Below are 19,675 nucleotides of genomic sequence, written 5' to 3' on the forward strand. Positions count from 1 at the left end.
GTTACCTGGCAAAATTAAGGCTCTACATTTATTCTACTTCATTTTCAGTTAGGATTTATTATTTCAGCAGTTGCAGTGCAAAGTTGCAATCTCCTCTTTATTTTAAAGAATATGGGTGGACAATGTCCTGTCATTAGAACACTACTGGAAGCTCACAGGCTGCTGAATGCAGCACCGCTGCTTGGAAGACAGTGTTATTTATGTCTGTGCACAGGCACAGCTCCAGCAGTCTGCAGATCTTGGAGTCTTGAGAGGAAATGCAAGACTCTTCCCGTGTCTGTGTCACACTCGTGTCTGATATCAACATCCCTGTGGGAGAGCTAAAAGAAGCGTATACATCTTCCCTAATGTTTTTAGAACACCTGCTGGACCTCCCACTTAACAGCATGGGACAGTATATCCCTTACTTACTTTCATCAACCTGAACTGAAACAAAACAAAGGCATTTAAAAAAAAGCATGCTTGACTTCTGTCAATATTTTTTTTCCTTTTTGAAAGGAGGTTGTTCAGTTTAATCCTCATGAAAGTGGGAAAAATAACAATAGTGCGTTAAAGCCAGAATTTAAGAAAATACATTTAAATATATATATATATATATATTTTACTTAAAAATGACTTTCTTCAGCATTCAAAGACCTAAGAGCTAAACTGTATCATATACACCTCAGGTAACAAAGTGACAAAAGATTTAATAAACCAGACTATATAAAAAGCAAGAGGGTTTGTTGTTGTTTTTTTCAGAAAAAATGTATTTGTGATTTAGCTGATCATATAAAAAGCATTAAGTTTTTTAAAAAATGTGTATTTTTTTTTCAAGTGTTAATGGTTTCACCATTCATTGTAGCTACATTCCAAAGCCCTGTAACATCAGGACACATTATCCTTATCTGTGTAGCACAGTGAGTGTAATCATTACACTGAGGTCACTCTCATCACTACTTCCCCAGAGCCATTATCCTCTGATGAATCTTCCTGAGGCCTCATGCGGTTGAATAGATGTAACAATACGTAGCCACACTGAAATCTTGGTGAGGTTAACTGTGTTGGGTGAACTAAATTTCTGTTTCTAAATGCAGTCAGCGGTAACCACAATGTCCTTCCTGCTGAGGATTCTCCTCGATTGCTCTCTTCTATATCTGTAGCTTTATCATAATTTAACACATCCCAGTGTAGATTCACAGCCCTCCAGCGCTTAAACACTCGATAAACAGATGCACCTTCATGTACAATAAGTCCTGAAATTAAGAAAAGAAAGCATTAGTTTTTACAAAATGTCACTGCATATCATTTTGAGAACAAATAAAGCTGTAACTTCATAATACCATGTTGTAATGAATCTGGCAACTGCCAGAATCCATTAAATTGCTTGTAACTCTCATAATTCAAATAAATTATACATATGCAGTATAATATTAATGTGTTTAAGATTAGGGAAGGGAGCATGCATGTATTTAGTGTCCTTGTATATTTATAGCGATTTTAAACCCTTCCATTATATACTTAACCAAAATCCAAAATTTACACAAACTTCCCAGTCATTATAATTAGGAAATAAAATTATTTTGAATGGAAGCTCAACATGACCAATACTGGAATTATCTGAGCGTGCCTAACTGAAAAATATATCTAGATTTAAGTAAACCAATACAAATCAACCTGACCAGCAGATTTGTAAATTGATTGTTTATGCTGGTGTTATCCTTGTTCACAGTAAATCCTATTTATTGATATTTTTACCCATTTAAGTAGATCTTTAAGTCAGACCTTCCGTAATAGTCTTACATTTGTTCAACAGTGTTTTTTAGAATTCAGTACAAACAAATGTAACTGTTTTCACAGTCTTATTTCAATTTGGGAACATGGAACAGTTACAACAACCTTGAACAGCTGCAAGAGTAATGACTTTCTTGCTTCAGTAGAGCAAGAAGAAATTACATGTTATGATTAACAATGATGAACATGGCAAGGATGATGGGCATTCTTCTTTTGCTTCAAAATTCAGTAGACAAAAATCAAGAATCACCCTTTTTGTTGAGATCCAGGAATTCTTTTAGAAGGTCCTTTCAAGGAAAATATAATTTATCTGGAGTCCTAAATAGACCAATCTGCTTCTGAGCTTCCGTGTAGCTAATACGTACTGTAAGCATGCAAGCAATTTGCTTACTTAAATGAAATTCTTAATTTTTTCATAGGTATGCATATATTTTTACTTTTTTTTTATATTTATATGCACATTATTTGTGCATAAGTGATTTAAATATGGATTTACTCAGGAAATTCATGGAGCTTCAGCCTTACTGGTTTTTTCCTCTGTTCCTCAGCAGGCCTGGCAATGTGTATGGTTCTGAGCAATGTCATATGCTCACTCTGACTCTCTGCTTTGAGAGGAGAGCAGTCTGCCTACCCAAACACATTTATAAATTAATTGTCCAGAGTGTTTTCTGCCTAAAATTTTCCTATATGTTGCGAAATCTTTATTATCATCTGTGGTGCCACAGGCTACAGTTCTTTATCACAAGAGATTTTATATTACCTGTTCCTACACAACAAAATCGTGATTTAAGCATCTGAGTCTCTCAGTGGGGCTAACTGATACACGAAAAGAGCCATTCAAAGAAAGATGACACAAGCAGAAAGGGTGATAAAAAAATGTATATGAAGAGCAAACTGCAGATTCAAGTGCAATGATTTGCAGTGCCTAGCCTAATACCTTTTTAAAGAGCATTACATTGAAAGATGGATAAACACAAAGATGCAGAAGGATGTGATTTCAGATGTAGTAGTCCTCCAAGCCTTTCAAGTCGCCTAGAAGTCATTGAAGCATCTGATACAGGCTAAATGACATTTGATCACATACAAAATCTGCAAACCAAATAAGCCATGGTTTTATTGCTGTGACAAAGATTCTTTTTTTTTTTTTTTTCCTGATCGATTTCCTATGGAATGATAAGAGCATAACTGTAGCTTCCCCCTACCTGTCCCTAGATCATACTATTTTTCAGTCCAATCTTTCTCAAGATTGTGATGAAGCAAAATTGAGAGAACCTATTTACCCCAATCTAAAGATTTCAGATACCTGCCTACTCTGCCCTGGAATCCAAACAATGTATTTCAGAACACAGAAGGAAGCAGTTGAGGAAGGATCATTGAGACACTTAAAGATTAAGAAGTATCGCCCCAGAATTACGACAGAAAAGTCACAGGTCTGTTTCTTTAAGAACTTTTTTTCTGTTTTTGAGTTTTTCAGGATTTACTGAAATTATATTTTCAGATTTTTCTCAACAATGGTAAAGAAGAGAAATTGCCTTTAAAATGGAAGCTGTTGTTCACATATGCTCTAAAAAAGCCAAGTAACAAAGGAGCAAATATTGCAAGGATTGAAACAAAGCTGTCAGATTTGGCAATGCTGAAGGTGGAAAAAAACCGCTTTCATAACTTGTCTCTTCAAAAACTTACTTTCCTATCTGATAAAACTACATATTCAAACAGGCTTATGTCGAAGAGGCAAAAGAATGCCAGGACTTGTTTATCTCTTTTGAAAGATACTTTCAGGGGAAAACAAAAACAAAAAAAACTCTGCACTAAAAGTTCTGAGAGCATAAACAAGAGGAAATCTGGGTAAGGTTTAAATGCTGGATGTGATTTTCCAGTTACAGAGAAGTTCTGATGCTCAGAATATGTGCAGTTAGTCACTAAAGTGAAGGTGTAAGATACTGGCAAAGAATCTTTTTCTTAAGAGTTCCACAACAATGAATGGGGTAGAAGAGAAAAAAATGATACATCCTTGAATTATACTAACTTGTTCCAAATACCATGGTTTCAATAGCACAGAGGACGTATTTGTACAGTCCTAGAGGAAAAAATTACAGATCAGCAGAATACCTTGTTTGACCTATACGTTCCTAAGAGGAAGTGTTAGAATTCAGCGCTGTTAGCTGTTCTGATGTTCTGTCCAAGTAACATCTACAAGGGACAGAGTCTGTGGGATGAGGGACCTAGCAAAATGTGCTAAGGCTCTAAGAAGGCTTTACCTCCACAATTTATTTCTAAAATGTAGTGACTGTGATGGGAGCCAGACAACAGGATTACAGGGACATCATTTTTGTTCTTTTATTGCAAAGTACTATGAAATTCTTCCTTTTGTTCTGTCCAAAGGGTTTCATATCCCAAGTCACAAGAACACTTGAGCTTTTTCATACTGAATGTCTGTATAAGAAGGGCACAGCTTTGTTCAGGGTGGCATTAGGTTTTTATGTTGTTTTAGTTATCACACTAATTTCTCTTACAGTGTTTTAGAAATGGTACTCCCAGAAGCATAAAAAACTTTTACTGGGGAATAAAAAACACTTGAGAAATAACTTCAACCATTGGACAAAAATGCCAGAGTCCACAGATGAGAAAAAAAAAAGCAATAAATTGGTTAAAACGTTAAACACCTGCTCTAAAAATATATTAATTACAAAGAACTTCTGCCTGTACATATTTACAACTAAGTGAGTTAGTTACACACGTGTTGCAAGGTATTTGGGGCAGTCAGGGAGAAAGAGGCTTGAAAGAGGGCTTGAAAGAGGACTGTTTCATTGGCCAAAGAAAAGTAGTCCGAGAAAAAGTGGAAGCAGAAAAGGAGTGGGAGGCCAATAAGGAGTAGGAGAACAAAACAGGAGTGAAGGCCAAACAAAAAAACTAAAGCTGAGAAAAAGTGAAGGCTGAAAAAGGGTGAGAGGCTGAAAAAGGTTGGAGGCCAAAAAGGAGTGGGAGGTTGACAAAAACGTAGATGCTGAGAAAAAAATGGAATATGGAGGGGGGTGGGAAGCCCAGAACATGTTAAGATTTAAAAAAAAAAAAAAAAAAAAAAACGATGGGAGGCTGACAAAATGCAGAGGTTTAAAAAACATGGAGGTCAAAAAGTGGTTGGAGGCATAAAAGGGGAGAGGGGACAGAAAGAATTGGGAGGCTGAAAAAGGGTGGGGGGGCAAAAAGCGTTAGGAGGCCAAAAAAGGCTGGGGAAACAGAGAAAAAAAAAGGCAGGATTAAGAAAACATAAATCTTGAGAAAGAGTTAATAGTGAAAAAAAAAAAAAGCAGAAGCTAAAATAAAGTGGAGGCCAAAGAGAGGTGAGAGGGTGAAAAAAAAAAGTAGAGGCTGAAATTGGCTGAGAGTCTCAAAAAAATGGAGTCTGAGAAAAAGAAAAAAGAAAGTGGAGGCCAAAAAGGGATGGGAGGACCCAAAGGGATGGGAGACTCAAAAAAAGTGGAGGATCAAAAGGAGAATAATTGGAAGCCATAAAACGTTGGGAGGCAAAAAGTCATAGTGTGAGAAAAAGTGGAGACTGAAGCAGTGTGGGAGGATAAAAGAAAAGTAGTGGGAGAAACAGAGTGGGAGGCTGAAAAAAAGGTAGATTCTGAGAAGCAGAAATCAAGTGTATGGGGCTGATAAAGTTGGACTTTGAGAATAAGAGGATGCTGAAATAGGATTTAAGGCTGAAAAGGGTCGTAAGGCTGAGAAAAACATTAATTAAAAGGTCGAGGCTAAAAAAGGGTGAGAGGAAAAGAATAAATGGGAGGCAGAGAAAAATAAAAAAGCTAAGAAAAAAAGTTGATCGTGTAAAGGGTTGTGAATATGTCATTACCTTTGGGCAAACTACTTTTTAAATGATGACAACAAAATATATTCAAAAAATAGAGCTATTTAGATTTCAAAAATGACCAAGAAATTAATATTGTTAATGCAAAGCTATAAGGAGATGCAGCTGAAGGCAGTCGGACTAAATCTTGGTTGTACCTCTCATTCACTTGTCTTGGAATGGGTGCTGCACAGGCAAATCCATATATATGCACAGATTTTGATTGAAATAAACAGATTCTAGTGGGAGTATAGATATCCACTCATTGCAGGTCCTTTGTAAGACTAAGCTTGAACTGAGAGAATGTCATGGATGACTAAATACAAATGAGAACAGAGGACATAGAAAGAACTGTGTCTGGCCATAAGCATTGTGCAATGGTAAAAGCATATGTTAATGCCTTTTGGAAGTCATTAGCATAATTGACAGTGTCGTGTTTTTTATATAATTCATGAATAATAATTACATTAATCTATTAGAGAACTTTATTCAAAGATTTTAAATTAAAACTATCTGTCTAAAGTCATTTATTGATGAAATGAAAAGATAAAGTTGAATATATTAATAAATATTTTCAAAAGTTACAAGAATTCTTGGTTTTACAAGCCTGCAGAATGCAGATTACTTTAAATTATTTGCAGATTGAGTAGGCTGAATGAATCTGAATTATCAGAATTTTACAATTACCAAACTGCCGCTTTCTGAATTTCCAGATATATAGTTAACTGTTAAGTCATATCAGCACTAAACTTCATAATTACACAACCAGTGTTCAAATATGTTTACTTATAGTCAGTTTCAGTGGAAGTGATGTAAAAGTTTGCATGTATTTCTTTATGATAGGACTGCAAAAGATGCATTTAGGTCCTCACAGGCAGGTCAGTTTATCTGGTGGATGAAGACAGCTATGTATCCACTTTGTTCCTGCATGGTGCCCGTTAGCTAGACGCTCCGCAGCTGTACGAGGTACATGCTAGCTCAGTAGCTTCCTGGCCAGAGGTGTCTTGAGCCTGACTGACTAGAAGGGCAGCCACCTAGCTCATGTAGCAATCTACTGAAGGCACACCTTACTATAGTTTACTTCTGTAGATAAATTCAGTAATATTTCTTCTCATCCACAGGCATTCCCAACTGATTTTTAGATTGATTTGATTCAGGTGTTTTAATAACCAAAGGAACGGAAAGACATGAAAATCATTTAAAATAACTGGTTACTCCAATTGGCTGATGCATACCAAAGTAGATTTTGAAAATTGGAATCTATGTGAAAAAACAGAATTCCATATAAATGAAAAGCTTAGAATACCTGAAGCACATTTTCTCTACACTTGGAGTTTTGTTTTCTTTTTAACAAAGACAAAAAACTCAGAAATTAAGTGCTCAGCAGGAAAAAAACAGTATTCAAGAATCAGCACATAGCAGGAGGACCTGTAACTGAATTTTGTTTGTTTGTTTAAATTAAAAGTTGAGCACCTGTCCAGACCAACGTTATCTTTGTTTCTCTGTCTGAGAAGATCTGGGTTCACAGAAGAAAGTCTGTGTCAGGAAATATTCCAGAGTGGGCTTCTCATAAAAATTACAAAACAAATAGAAATGGTGATCCAGCTGAAATATAAATAAATATTCTTACAGTAATGAGATGGTGTCAATAAAAGATTATATGGCTTTATGGTTGGAGCAAAAGTCTTGATTTTAGGAATCGCTCTGTCTCTTCGCGCCTTACTGAGTTGAATTCAGCCCCCTCCTTCATTATTCCCATATAAGAGATCAGATAACATCAACCTTTATTGTTCCAAAATCTAAAAGCTAGCATCATATAGCATTTTACTTCTGCATTTACTTGGAACTGCAGTTCTAAGAATGTGGTTTAGTGTTTACTCCAAGTTACTAAACTCTCTCTGCAATTAATTGTAGCTATTACAGCAATCAGTTCAAAGTCGTTTTACAAAATACTAGAAAGATTCCTATTTAAATATTTCTGGGTAAGTATATTATCAGAAAATTAAAAACTGGTCAAAATACTTTCCAGTAAATTGTATTTTCCTTTCTAACATTTTAGCTAAAGCTAAATGATGTGAGACTTTTTAATAGTGTAGTAAGTTATTATAGTCAGTAGTATCATGTGCTTCATAACTGTTTTTATGACGTACATAGAACTCAAGCCTGTCTTCTTCATTCTTTTCTATTACTAGCACAGCAACCTATGTAAGTCCATACAAATTAATTTTGGACACACAGTTTGATGACATCCTCATGGGCTTTTCCGGTCCTTCATGGTGGTACAATCTAATAAAAAGTTGCATCAGTAGAAGACTTGATAGCACATAACTTTACTAATTCTCTTAATAATGTCATTGTTATTTTCACCTGTTTAGCTTTCTGAACTTTGCTAGCTGTCTGTATTTTCAAGTAGTTGAACCTGATGCTGTTCTCACCACTAAGATGCTTTGATCAATCTGAGAGTAAAGTGTCTTTGGTTCTTTTCTCTTTGCAGTATTTGTAACACTGTAAAAAGCAATATTTGCTGAAGGCACCAGCTGAGAATAAATCTGCAAAGAACTGGAGTGATCAATTAGAGTGACCAATTAGAAAAATAGATAGCCACAGTCTTAAACCACAGTCTGTGCTGTTTAAAGTTTTCGAGCTTACCTATGCACACTAGATCCATAAAACCATACATTCCATAGCAGATTTGAAAAAGGATGTCCTTTCTTTGCCATACTGCATAGGGGCTGAAGGCTGACCATAGAAGCCAAGTCACACTTGCTACTAAGAACAGAGATCCTAGGATTACAGCAACCATCTGCACTTTCTCAACCAGTGTTATAGTAATGCTTTGCCACTAAAAGAGAAACAAAGTTGTATAAGATAAAAATGTTATTATTTTCTGATTGTACATTCAATGCCACTTTTTTTCCTGAAATCAGAAGTTATTTTTAAATTTATACATATCTTCATAGATTTTTATTAATATTCTTGACACTGACATTTTATATATTTTTTTCTACCTATTTTACTTTTAGTTAAGGTAAAACTAATAGTTGCTTCCCCATCCCCTCCAGCATCACTAATATCACCATCTAGTTGTGAACTTCAGAAGAGTTATTAGTTTTATTTTTGTTTTGAACACATAAACAAAACAAAACAAAAAATACTCCTAGAAATTGAACTCAGTCTTTCATATTTGTAAGCTAATGAACAGGATAAAAACAACGTTGGGAAGACAACCTTAAGTTGGTTTTATGTTAGCGTAACAAGTTGAAAGTGGCACCTTTCCTTTCCATCCCACTCCCCACAAAGTCTAAAGCCATTTTCCACTTTCCTGCTGCTCATCAAAGAAGCTCCTGGCTATCTCCAGGCATACCAAGGGAGCTGGGGTTCTCAGCAAAAACCCATGCTAACAGTACAAAGAGACACCCCCAGCCTAGTATGTAGGCAACGTGACGTCTGAGGAAGAGCCCTGAATCTAGGTAGCATGCACATTTCTTTCCAGTGCACCTTAATTATGCCTGTCTTTCCTGGGAGGGCTGTATCCTCTGTGTGTGAGGTGACTCGGATTTATGATGTGAAAAGATTTAAATATAAAGAGTATGCTTACTGAATTCTGTCAACATAAGAACAGAAATGAAATTTTGTTAAAACAAGGAGTCACTAGAGCAAAATACAGCATAACAAAAAAAGCATTCTAGCTTGCCCCTTTTTATGTATGGTCTTTCTTGGCCTATTCCTTGTCTGAATTAGTTTGGTAGACTCCACACTGTAGACCCATCAACTATTCCAGAGCTAGAGTGTAGGGTTTTTAGACCGACATATTTTTTGTTCCTAATTTTGAACGTATCTGCCCACTTCAAGGGTTGCAATAGGGAGCAGGTGGAGAAAGAGCTACTTAACTTATTACCTCTTTTCCCATCTAGTAATAATTTTTCATTTCTCTGCTATTTTATAAAACCTTTCTTTTTTAACCAGCAGTTGGGTACCCAGTAGTGTATGATTGTAAGATGCTAGAATAATTCAAGTTGCTATGGGCTGTGAGAGGTCTCTAGTTCATCTTGCTGCTTAACACACAGCCAGTGATGCTCAGTGAGCCCAGGTTGCTCAGGGCTTAAAAACCTCCAAGTATGGAGACAGCTGAACTTCTCTGAGCAATCTGGTCCACTTCTTGACTGTCCTTAGGTCAAAAAACTTTTTTCTTATATCCAGTCTGACCCACCACTTAAGCTCTCTTTCTCCCATCAAGTACCACTACGAAGAGCCTGGGTGAGCGATGTGTACCTCTGCCCTTTCATTTCTTTCAGCTTTTCTCATCGACTTTTTTAGCTGTTGCCTAATTTGCACATCTGGTCCTGCTTACCTTCTCTTCTTCCAGCCTTCTGAATATAACAGTACAAAAAGATAGCCATACAACAATCTGTGAAGTATGTATCTTGAAATACTGTCCATTTATAATTTACTTATTAAACACATACTAGCCATTTTATTAAACTTAAAGGTTGAAATGGGACTATTCATATTCAATAACATCTTTTTTTACAGTAGAGCAACTATGGATACTCATTTCCTTTGCTAGGATTTATTTTTTTTTTAAATAAGGTCAAGGAAGGTCAATTACAACTGATGCATGATAGAATGGAGTGAGCTTCTCATGACTCAGATATTACTTGTATATGGGACTTAAATGTCAGGACTGAAATTCATAGAGCTCTCATAGGGGTATGTTCAACAAAATTATTTTTCATTTCTCAGCTAAAGCCACATAGTGTAACCTGGCAGAAAACTGTCAAAAATGCTGTTGGTTATGAATCTCTATCTTTTTTTCATTATTAGTTTGAGACAAACCCATAATATATTTGCTCAGAATGCCTGAAATTGAAGTATATTTACATGAAGTAAAATTCAGTTTTATGTATTAACTGTTATGTAAAATGTTAAACTGTCAAATTCATGGGAGAAGCTGACAATAAACTGAAAAAAAAAAGTTCTATCACTAAAATAAATAGCAGATCTTTGACAGTGCAACTTCCTGAGCTCAGTTCAATTCAGCTTATTTTGAATTTTGTATTTTTTTCCTTAGGTTACTCATAATTATTTTTCAAAGATAGCAGAAGGAAAAGTAGTCCAAACATTCGGGATGAGTAACAGAGTGCAGTCTAGATATAAAGCCCACTCTTTATTCTGGTATTGTCTGGCATGCAATTTCTATTCCTGTCACCCATTCCCAACCAGAATCAACCACTCCTACCACTTTTTTTTCCCATGAAAAGGTCTCAGAAGGATCTCAGTAGGGCATCTGTTGATTTTCCCAAACTTTTTATTTATAGAAAATCTTGACCTTGAAAAGTCCTAAGAGACATAGATATGACCCTAGCATGTTCTCAATAATGTATTCTAGTTATTTTGCTATTCTCCTGATCAGATGAATTGTCTGTCAAGAATCTAAGTAACTGAATCCCTCAACCTCTATAAATTCAGTAATTCCAAAGATTCAGCATATTAGCATGCTACCAACCAGGAAGGTGAGCCACCCCAGTTACTGAGAAAATGCACAAGCCTTCCAGAGATTGTAGTTCCTAACTACTTTGCCTTTAAAAATCAAAGAACGTTTTTTTTAAAAAAATACCAAGAACCTCTAAAAGGACTTGGATGTTTTCTTCTACTACTCAGCCACTTTGTCCTTTGTGGTATCTGCTGCCTTTTTTCTGTACTAAAGAAACTATACTCCTCCACCTTCCTCAATATGAAGGTCAGCAGTTACCAAGTATTTATATATTTTATAAAAGTTATGTTCCTATTGTTCTTATTAGTATAATCTGTAAGTTAAACTAATTGGTGAGATTCCACAGTAAAAGGAGAACGATTGTGTGTGTAAGATACAAGGTATTCAAGAAGTCCAGAGAGTTTTATGCAAAACTAAAACTAAACTAAAAAAAAGTTGAGTAAACTAAAAAAAAAAACCCTAAAACTAAAACTAAAAAAACTCGTCTCCTAGCGCTAGGCAGCCTATCATAAGAATCCAACACCGTAACAGTGGGATGGATTGGTGTTACACTCTAACTTGCGATCAAGTTGGGGACCTTGATTAGTGTGTATGTCCCTTCTTAGTGCAAGTGGCAAGACTGTGCGTGTTCCTAATGGCTAACTTACCAGAATTGAAACTTCCTTCCCCCTGACCCCCAAACAATTTTGGTTCAGAAACTTATTCTGAGGCCGTCTCTTGGGAAATAAATGCCTTCATTTTTTTCCCTTAACTTTTCCTGAGTTGGGTATGAATTATAAAAAGCAAGCAGATCGGACTGAGGCAGACATATCTTTCACGTAGTGAAGAAGGTATTCTATAGTTACAAGGATATTCATATGTAAATAAGTACAAAAGATTTAGGTCTTTAAGTAGACATAGACAATATTAGCCATCAGGCAATGAGAGGAATTACATGGGACTGTATTGTTTGGTGGCATTGCATTTCACGACAAGATTACTGAAGAACAGAAGTTGTGATTAAAGTGCTTTCTACTGTTCGATTTCTCATGCAAAGTTTAGCTAATATGTGTGAATATACACTCTGACAAACACTTACGAACAGAAGACTTTTTCTAAGACTCAGATTCTGTTTATAGTACCAAAAGCCGTTTAAGCTTTATTTGATTTCTTACATTCACCTTACTGCATGCCCTGCTATATGTTGTTATAATCATGTCACCTTTTAGTGTTAAAATTACTGCTTTCAATAAAGAGGTCACAAAAGTAATGTAGTAAAAATAAATCAGTGATAGTTAATGTTGAGAAACTGCATTTAGAATTTAACAGTCCGAATTATTTAACATTTCAAATTGAATAATTGTGTCATCAATAGTACGCCAGAATTTAAATCCATTATTTCCATAAAAGTATTTCTCATTTTCTTCATATAACTTGCCTTATAACTCTTAATTGCTCAACATTATGAATTATAACTTCCTAATTCATTTTTGTCGTTTGCTGACTATACATTCTGTAATCAGTAAGAGTTCTTTTATCTAAGTTTGACCCAATCAGAAAAGATCTATACAGCCTTTCAGTGTCAGCCTCTATAAAGTACAATAAATATGGTGATAAAATTTTTGCTTAAACATAAAAAATAAAACTTTAAATATTTTGTATCTGAACAATGACAATAATAATTTTTCAAAGACAGATTCATAAAAAAAAATCCTTTACATTTCTGTGAAATAGGATCCCATTTCATGCTCCTTCCCACCATATCTGTAATGTTACAATGTACCACACCATTCCTCTTGCCCATTAAAAGAACACTTTTTTTTTACCTTAATATACAGTAAAGAAAATTTTCCTTGAAGATGGTGTTTTCATAAACAAGATAGAAGTCATGCTTCTGATTTTAATACAACGTTGTTTTTTTGTCCCTTTAGAACGTCCTAAACTTTCACTTTTACTGACACTTTATTATGTTTTACTTTTAATATTTTATTTACCATTGCTCTTCCTTTCATGAGTCATTCAGAAGTCTGATACACTAATGGCACCCTATAGTTTTGTTTCTGACCCCCTAAACCTTTTTTCCCCTTTTCTTCTAAGTGCTCTGTCAAGGAGAATTACTGCATAATTTCTTTTTTTTTTTTTTTTTTTTTTGAGGTAGAGACTTCCAGAAGTTGAAAGAAATATACTGCTTTGAAAGGCTGTTAAAAAATAAAGTTAATACAGTTATATGCATTATATGCATATATGCTCCTTACATATATATATGTTATATATGCTCCCTACTAAGATAAAGATGGACACAATATTCAAAGATTTGTTGTCTTTGTGATAAATCAATATTAACATTTTTTTTAATGATGCCTTGTTAAAGCCCATTGATTATTATAAAACATGTGACAGCAATGTGATCTTAAAAGCACTGATTAAGAATGAAATTGCACTTAGTGTACTTTATAGGAAAAATGCCTGCAGTGAAACTACAGGTTTTCTTACATCCTTAATAAAGAACATATGAAAATTGCTTATCACTCCCCACATTAGATGACAGAGCATAGCTCTCCTACTGAGTTGGTGTAGTACCAACTCAGGAAGACCGGCAGCAGATGATGAGACAAAAGACATCCCTGGAAGTGTTCAAGGCCAGGCTGAATGGGGCCTTGAGCAACCTGATCTAGTGGAAGGTGTTGATGCTTATGGCAGGGGGGTTGGAACAAGATAATCTTTAAGGTCCCTTCCAGTCAAAACTACTCTGTGATTCTATGAAGACAAATAAGGATTATCCCATGTTTCTTAGGGGTAACAACATCTTTTGCAAATGTATGCCTTTACCACTTTTTAAATTTGTGACTCAGTTAGGTGATCAGTTTTTCAAGCATGTCATCATAAGCAACAGGCCACATACACTTTCTTTAAATACATATCAATCCAGAAATCAATGTGACTACTAAGGTTCTAGGTCCAGAACAAATAAAAAGTCATTATAAAAATGTATCTCCTTTAAAAACGTAGTAAGAAGTAGCATACATGTGAACACTTGTTCATGATCAACCTTATCATGTTGGTGTAATGCTAAATAAAATATAGAAGTACACTAGAGGAACTGGTCTGGTCTGAGACAATTTTATTTTTTTTTAAGACTCTGAAGATACTCCTAATCTCTACTAGATGTGGATGTGTCAGTTTGACATGATTGCTGCCAGCTATCTACTCTATCTCTTCCAGATATGCTGTACGGTTGCAATCACAGTAGCAAAGGTAACAAAAGGAAATGTGCACATGCTTCAACTGCCTCAGTCTGTAATCCAAAAAAATTGCTTAAATTGAAGAACTGTTGGGGATTACAACCGCATTTTATTATGGAATCTGCTCACAGTAGACTCTCATTCCTTCTAGTCAGTCTGGAAGGTGCATTTAATATAAAATTAATTAAAAATAGCTGGCAGTGAACAAACCTGATGGTGACCTATTATAACATAGTATGGTTTACCCAAAGATGTATTAATTATAAGACTTCAAAAAGTCGTTATAGATTGGTCTACTTGCTCTGGCTGCTAGAATCTGATAGCTTTGACAGGAACAAGTTCTTAAACAGTCATTCATTATGCATAACAGGATTTGCAATCTGTTTATGAATAAAACTTAAGCAAAAGTACTCAGTGATTTAGGTCCAATAAACCGTTTTTAAAGTGCCTGTTCCTGCTAGTAGTCTAGATGATCAGATAATTAATTTTTCTAATGTGTTTTGCAGTACACACAGAACACAATCTGCGTGATTTAATATGCAGAGATATTGTCAAGCTATTGACCAACCTGGATAGAAAATGCATAGGCACATACACGCAAACATTTGAAATGCCATTTTTGGCCATAGGCTTCTATTTTTATGTCCTTTTTAAAAACAACTGGTGCCACAAAAATTGCTGTTCACCTTTAATGCTTACCTATTTTGATAAATTATTAAGACAAAGTGCCTCTAGTCATAATTTCCATTATATTTTCTTTTTATGTATCAGACAGATCGTGAATACAGATAATTTGGCATGTAATTTCTCAGTCTGCTTGGAAAGCTATACTGGTACTTTACTTGGGACATTATGAAAGCATAGCCTTCACTGCGGAGGTACAGTCCATCCATGCAGCATACATGCAATTTAGCTGGTAGTCCTTAGAAGCTGATAGCTCCTAGAAATGTTGGCTTATTGCATATACCTGATTGAATAGAACATCTGCCCTTCCACTGGATGCACCTCAGATTTCTGAGTGCCCAGAAGCCTGGAAATCCTGGAAATCTATTTCTCCTTGGACACAAAATGACAGTATCAAAAAGGGTTCTGGAGATGCATTTTCCTTCTCTCTAAACCTGTTGAGCTAAAACTACTGAATACTTTTAACAGGAAAAAATATGCTGACCATGAGGATAATATCACGCAACTCCAAACGTCTGTAAAAAATTGCTCAGCACGGAGGGACAGAACAAGCCTCTCTCACGAAAACACCCTGATCACCTGTCAGTGTACAGAGGGATCATCTGCTCTTGACCATTTTTGATGTCTTCTAGTCTACCTTATAGTATAATAATATAGTATTATATTAATGCATTAATGTATTTTTCCAATCTAGGCCGAACACACAATGATGATTAGATGATGGAGCCAAAAAACATAGAGGTACAATTGAAATCAATTGGAAAAGCATGTTTAAGAAGTTGTTTTGTTTAAAGTACACAGCATTTGACTACTTTCTACTATTTGCTGCTAATCTGACTGAATCCATATCAATATCAATCCATATCATCCTTATCTATTGTCACTGGATTCCTTTGCATCTTACAGAAACATTATTCACAGCTGAGAATCAGGCCCTTCACAATATTTCTGGCACAAAGCAACTCCTTAATTAGGCACAGGATCTGCAGTACCTTTATTGTGCAGTCTTCTTCCTATTGCTATATGGCAATGATGTGTTTCAGTAGTGAAGGGTACCTCACAAGAAAACATCTGAGTACAAATATTGGCCTTGGGCCTTTTGGTCCTAACCAAAACTAATTCACAGAATAGGATGAGAATTTTCATGTGACCTCAGAAAATCTGGAAGATGCATCATAAGGGAAGACACAATCCTGTTTTCAAGTGCTTCCTTGTGAGATATAAAACAAGGAAACTTCAGATTTTGAGGGCAAGATGAAAGAAACATATACTTAGTTCAGAGGTAAGGTTGTTGTCTTGCCTAATCCCCAAGCAAGATATGTGTATCTTGGGTGAGGGCTAAAAGGCAGGATGATAAAAATACCAAGGTATTATCAACTAGCATGTAATCATGGAGAAGACAATCCTGGATTCTGGCTTAAACAAAATCTGTTAAAACCTGCTCTAAAACTCAATTAGAATGCAATCTACTAGATTAGCAAGTCAATTAGATTGATTCTATAATCAATTACATTAGCAATAAATCTTCATTTGAAGACAATTTAGTCATAATTACAAAATTTAGACTGTGCAAATTAACATGGTAAACAGCATACTGCTTGAAAATTTGGCCTAATGGAAGAATTAACTTATTTATTATGATGCTTTTCGGTTTATATATTATGTAAAATGTGTAATAATTAAAACTTGATATAAAAAGATACACATTTATGATTATACATATTAATATAATTTATGCTTGGTACATTTATTAATAGCAATATGTTAAATTTTAACTTATTCAATATAAGAATTTAATAAACAGCAAAATTTTAAAAATCAATTGCCTTAGTAAGCTTTTGCAGATATTGCTACATAATCATTGCTACAAGCTAGTAGATGCTGCTGTTTGAATTTGTAAACAATTTTTTTCTAATATTTTGGGATAGCCACTGAAAATACACAGCTTTCTGACATTATATTATGCATCAGCATTCATAGCACTACAAGAAACAGTGGTTATATTATCAAAAACTGTAATATCCATTCATATTGTTGTGCTTGGAAGTCCTTAAACTATAAATTGTTCTTGGCTTAATGGTGCTTATATGACTCATACATAGCCCATGTAACATCTCTTCCAGTACAAATATGGACATAAAAATACCTTTGGTTTCTCTCAAATCAAGAAGCACCTAAAAAAAAGAAGGATAAGCACATGCTGTACATAAAAAAAAATAAATCAAAGAACTACTTACTGTTCTGCAAATTATTTTTCAAATTATTATATTTTCTAGACCGTAGTCCCTTCTTTAAATTCAATAATCACATATGACGGAGGTGTCAGTCTTCTTTTCACATCAGCAACTGTCAAATTGCTCTGTCTCACAGTCAGCACTGTTTCCAGTTTCCTTAAAAATATTAACAATAGGATCTGAGTGCTGATGACAATAGTTTAGGGTGCTCTTGGAAAAACACCCTAATGATCCTACAGGAAGTCCTGAGACAACTTGTTGTTCACTTGGTAAATTTATCTACATAGGATGGTACTCTGTTTTACCTCTCTGGAATGTATAGAAACAGACAAGAAAAATCTTCAAATGACCCTTGATATCCAAAGCTTGTAAGCAACTCATCCCTACAAGCACTGATGAAGAAAGCATGTCAGATGGAAATCTGGCATTTCCTTGGTCAGGAACATTAGTGGAATTTATTTTATGGCATGGGTGATAGCCACTGAAAACCATAAAACCTAAATGAAAAAGGCATTCACAGGTTCAGACAACTAAATCATGAAGGCAGTTAAGAACTACTTAGGTCTCTTTCAACTACTGCTACTCTGATAAGAACAACTCTGAAGTAGAGAATATTGACTATGGCCTAATATCCCAAAAACCTGTATGAAAAAATCAGGAAAATGGCCAGTATTCTGACACCGGCACCAGACAGCTTCTGCAATGTAGTGAAAAGGACCATTTCTGCCATACTAGCCTTAACTCACAGAGGATTTTAAGGGAGAAAAGAGACTGGAAGAAGGAACTAATCCTTCTTCTAGTTTCTCCACTAGGTGGACTAGGAATGATTGTGCAGCCCTAACACTAAGAAAAAGATTGATTTTTTGTGTGTCCATGTGTGACTATGAAAACAAACCTTCCAGCTTCCACCAGAACAGCTTTTAGAATGTCAGTTTTGAATGCCTACTCATGGCCAAACAAAGGGAAGCAGCTCAGTCTCTCAGTCAAGATGCTGAGTACAGATGCAGAATTCTGCAGCAGGCAGCTAAGCAGATGCTACTTAGGATCTCTTATCACCCTGCAGAGATGATGAGTGCTGCAGACAGACCAAGCAGCAGGATCATGGCCTATCAGCACATACAGAATTTTTTCCGAAAGTGTTTTTCTTGATTAATGAAAATAAATACAAGAGATGCAAATTAATCGCCCCTTTGGAACAATGCAAATCCCCAGATGAATTTGAGCTTGTAAAGGAAGTTATTTAACTTTTTAAACTCATTTTCCTTTTCATATCATAAAACAAAATCTACAAAATTCTCTTCCCCGAAAGAGAATTAGGCATTTGATTACCAGAAGAAAAAAAGACAGTTAAAGTCCTGCTGAAAGAGATTTCTGTCCCAAGAATCTTCCCTACTTCTGTCAGAATCCTGGAAAAGGGGTAGTCAGCATAGTGACTGAGGGGAGTAGAGAAACAGTGGGGTGACAAATTCAGTGTCATAGCCAAGGGATTCATATGTAAGAGGCAACAACGGCTCAGTACTTAATCTGGCCAATTCATTAGCAAAGCTAGGGGAGGATGAAAAAGTGGGAGACAGTGACACAGGGACAAAGACAATATTCACACTTCAGATATGTTAATTCTAGGTCAGACACATAGCACCATGGAAATGCTAGGTGATTTTTAAGTAAACAGACTTGATTTTTGTACCTCTGAACCCAAAAAAAAAGATGAGAGGAATCTCTTGGAGATTATTATGAGGAGCTAGGTCATGGGAGTTGTGCAATGAAGACAAAGATTCCCGTGTGTCAAGTAAACACCAGAACACCTGCAAGTAACTGAAATACAGATTGCATCTATTCTGAAATAATCTGGTCTAGAAGACTGAAGTTCTTAGATCTTGTAGGTCCTAATTTCTGTGGCTAGGTTTACAGCAATCGTATCAGTAAGATCTACAAAAGTATGAACGGAAGGCCCAGTAGGTAGATGAGCTTCTGAAACCCCCACAGCCATAAACTCTTCCTAGGGAATCTACAATTTTAAAACACATTCAAATACCTGGTAATCGTATCAAATCTTATTGATGTAAAAACTCTGAAGTAGATGTATTCCCTGAGAATCATCAACTATTCTACATATTTCTAAATCTTTTACTCCAAGCCATAGAAAAGAAAGACTGAAGCAGAGGAATTTGAAATCCCTAAGAAGCATTTGATGGTCCCTCTCCTTATACTGAGCAGTGGATGACATGAAGACCTTCCCCTTAAGTTTGACAAAAAGCAGACAGTACTTAATCGAATTACTATTTGATACAAACTTTCAGAAAGCAATGAGATGATCGCAATACTCTGTAAATGCTGTTTGAAGAGAAAGTGACCCTCTTTATTAAATCTCATGGGAATTTTAAGATAATTTTAAATTATTATTTTAATGATGATTTTA

The 19,675-nt window shown here is 35.4% G+C and overlaps 1 protein-coding gene across 1 annotated transcript in view; it reads right to left on the reverse strand.

Moving 5' to 3' along the window:
- Positions 1-575: 575 nt before the first annotated feature.
- MARCHF11 (membrane associated ring-CH-type finger 11) overlaps positions 576-19,675 on the reverse strand; it is a 28,124-nt gene continuing 9,024 nt past the window's right edge. Inside the window, exons 3-4 of the mRNA XM_080578371.1 lie at positions 8,273-8,465; positions 576-1,235 (exon numbers count right to left, since the gene is read on the reverse strand). Coding sequence (XP_080434497.1) covers positions 913-1,235; positions 8,273-8,465 — 516 coding nt within the window. The 3' untranslated portion in view covers positions 576-912. The remainder of the gene's footprint in view (positions 1,236-8,272; positions 8,466-19,675) is intronic.

Source organism: Anser brachyrhynchus (assembly GCF_964034855.1).
Source record: "Anser brachyrhynchus genome assembly, chromosome: 2".
Taxonomy (NCBI): domain Eukaryota; kingdom Metazoa; phylum Chordata; class Aves; order Anseriformes; family Anatidae; genus Anser; species Anser brachyrhynchus.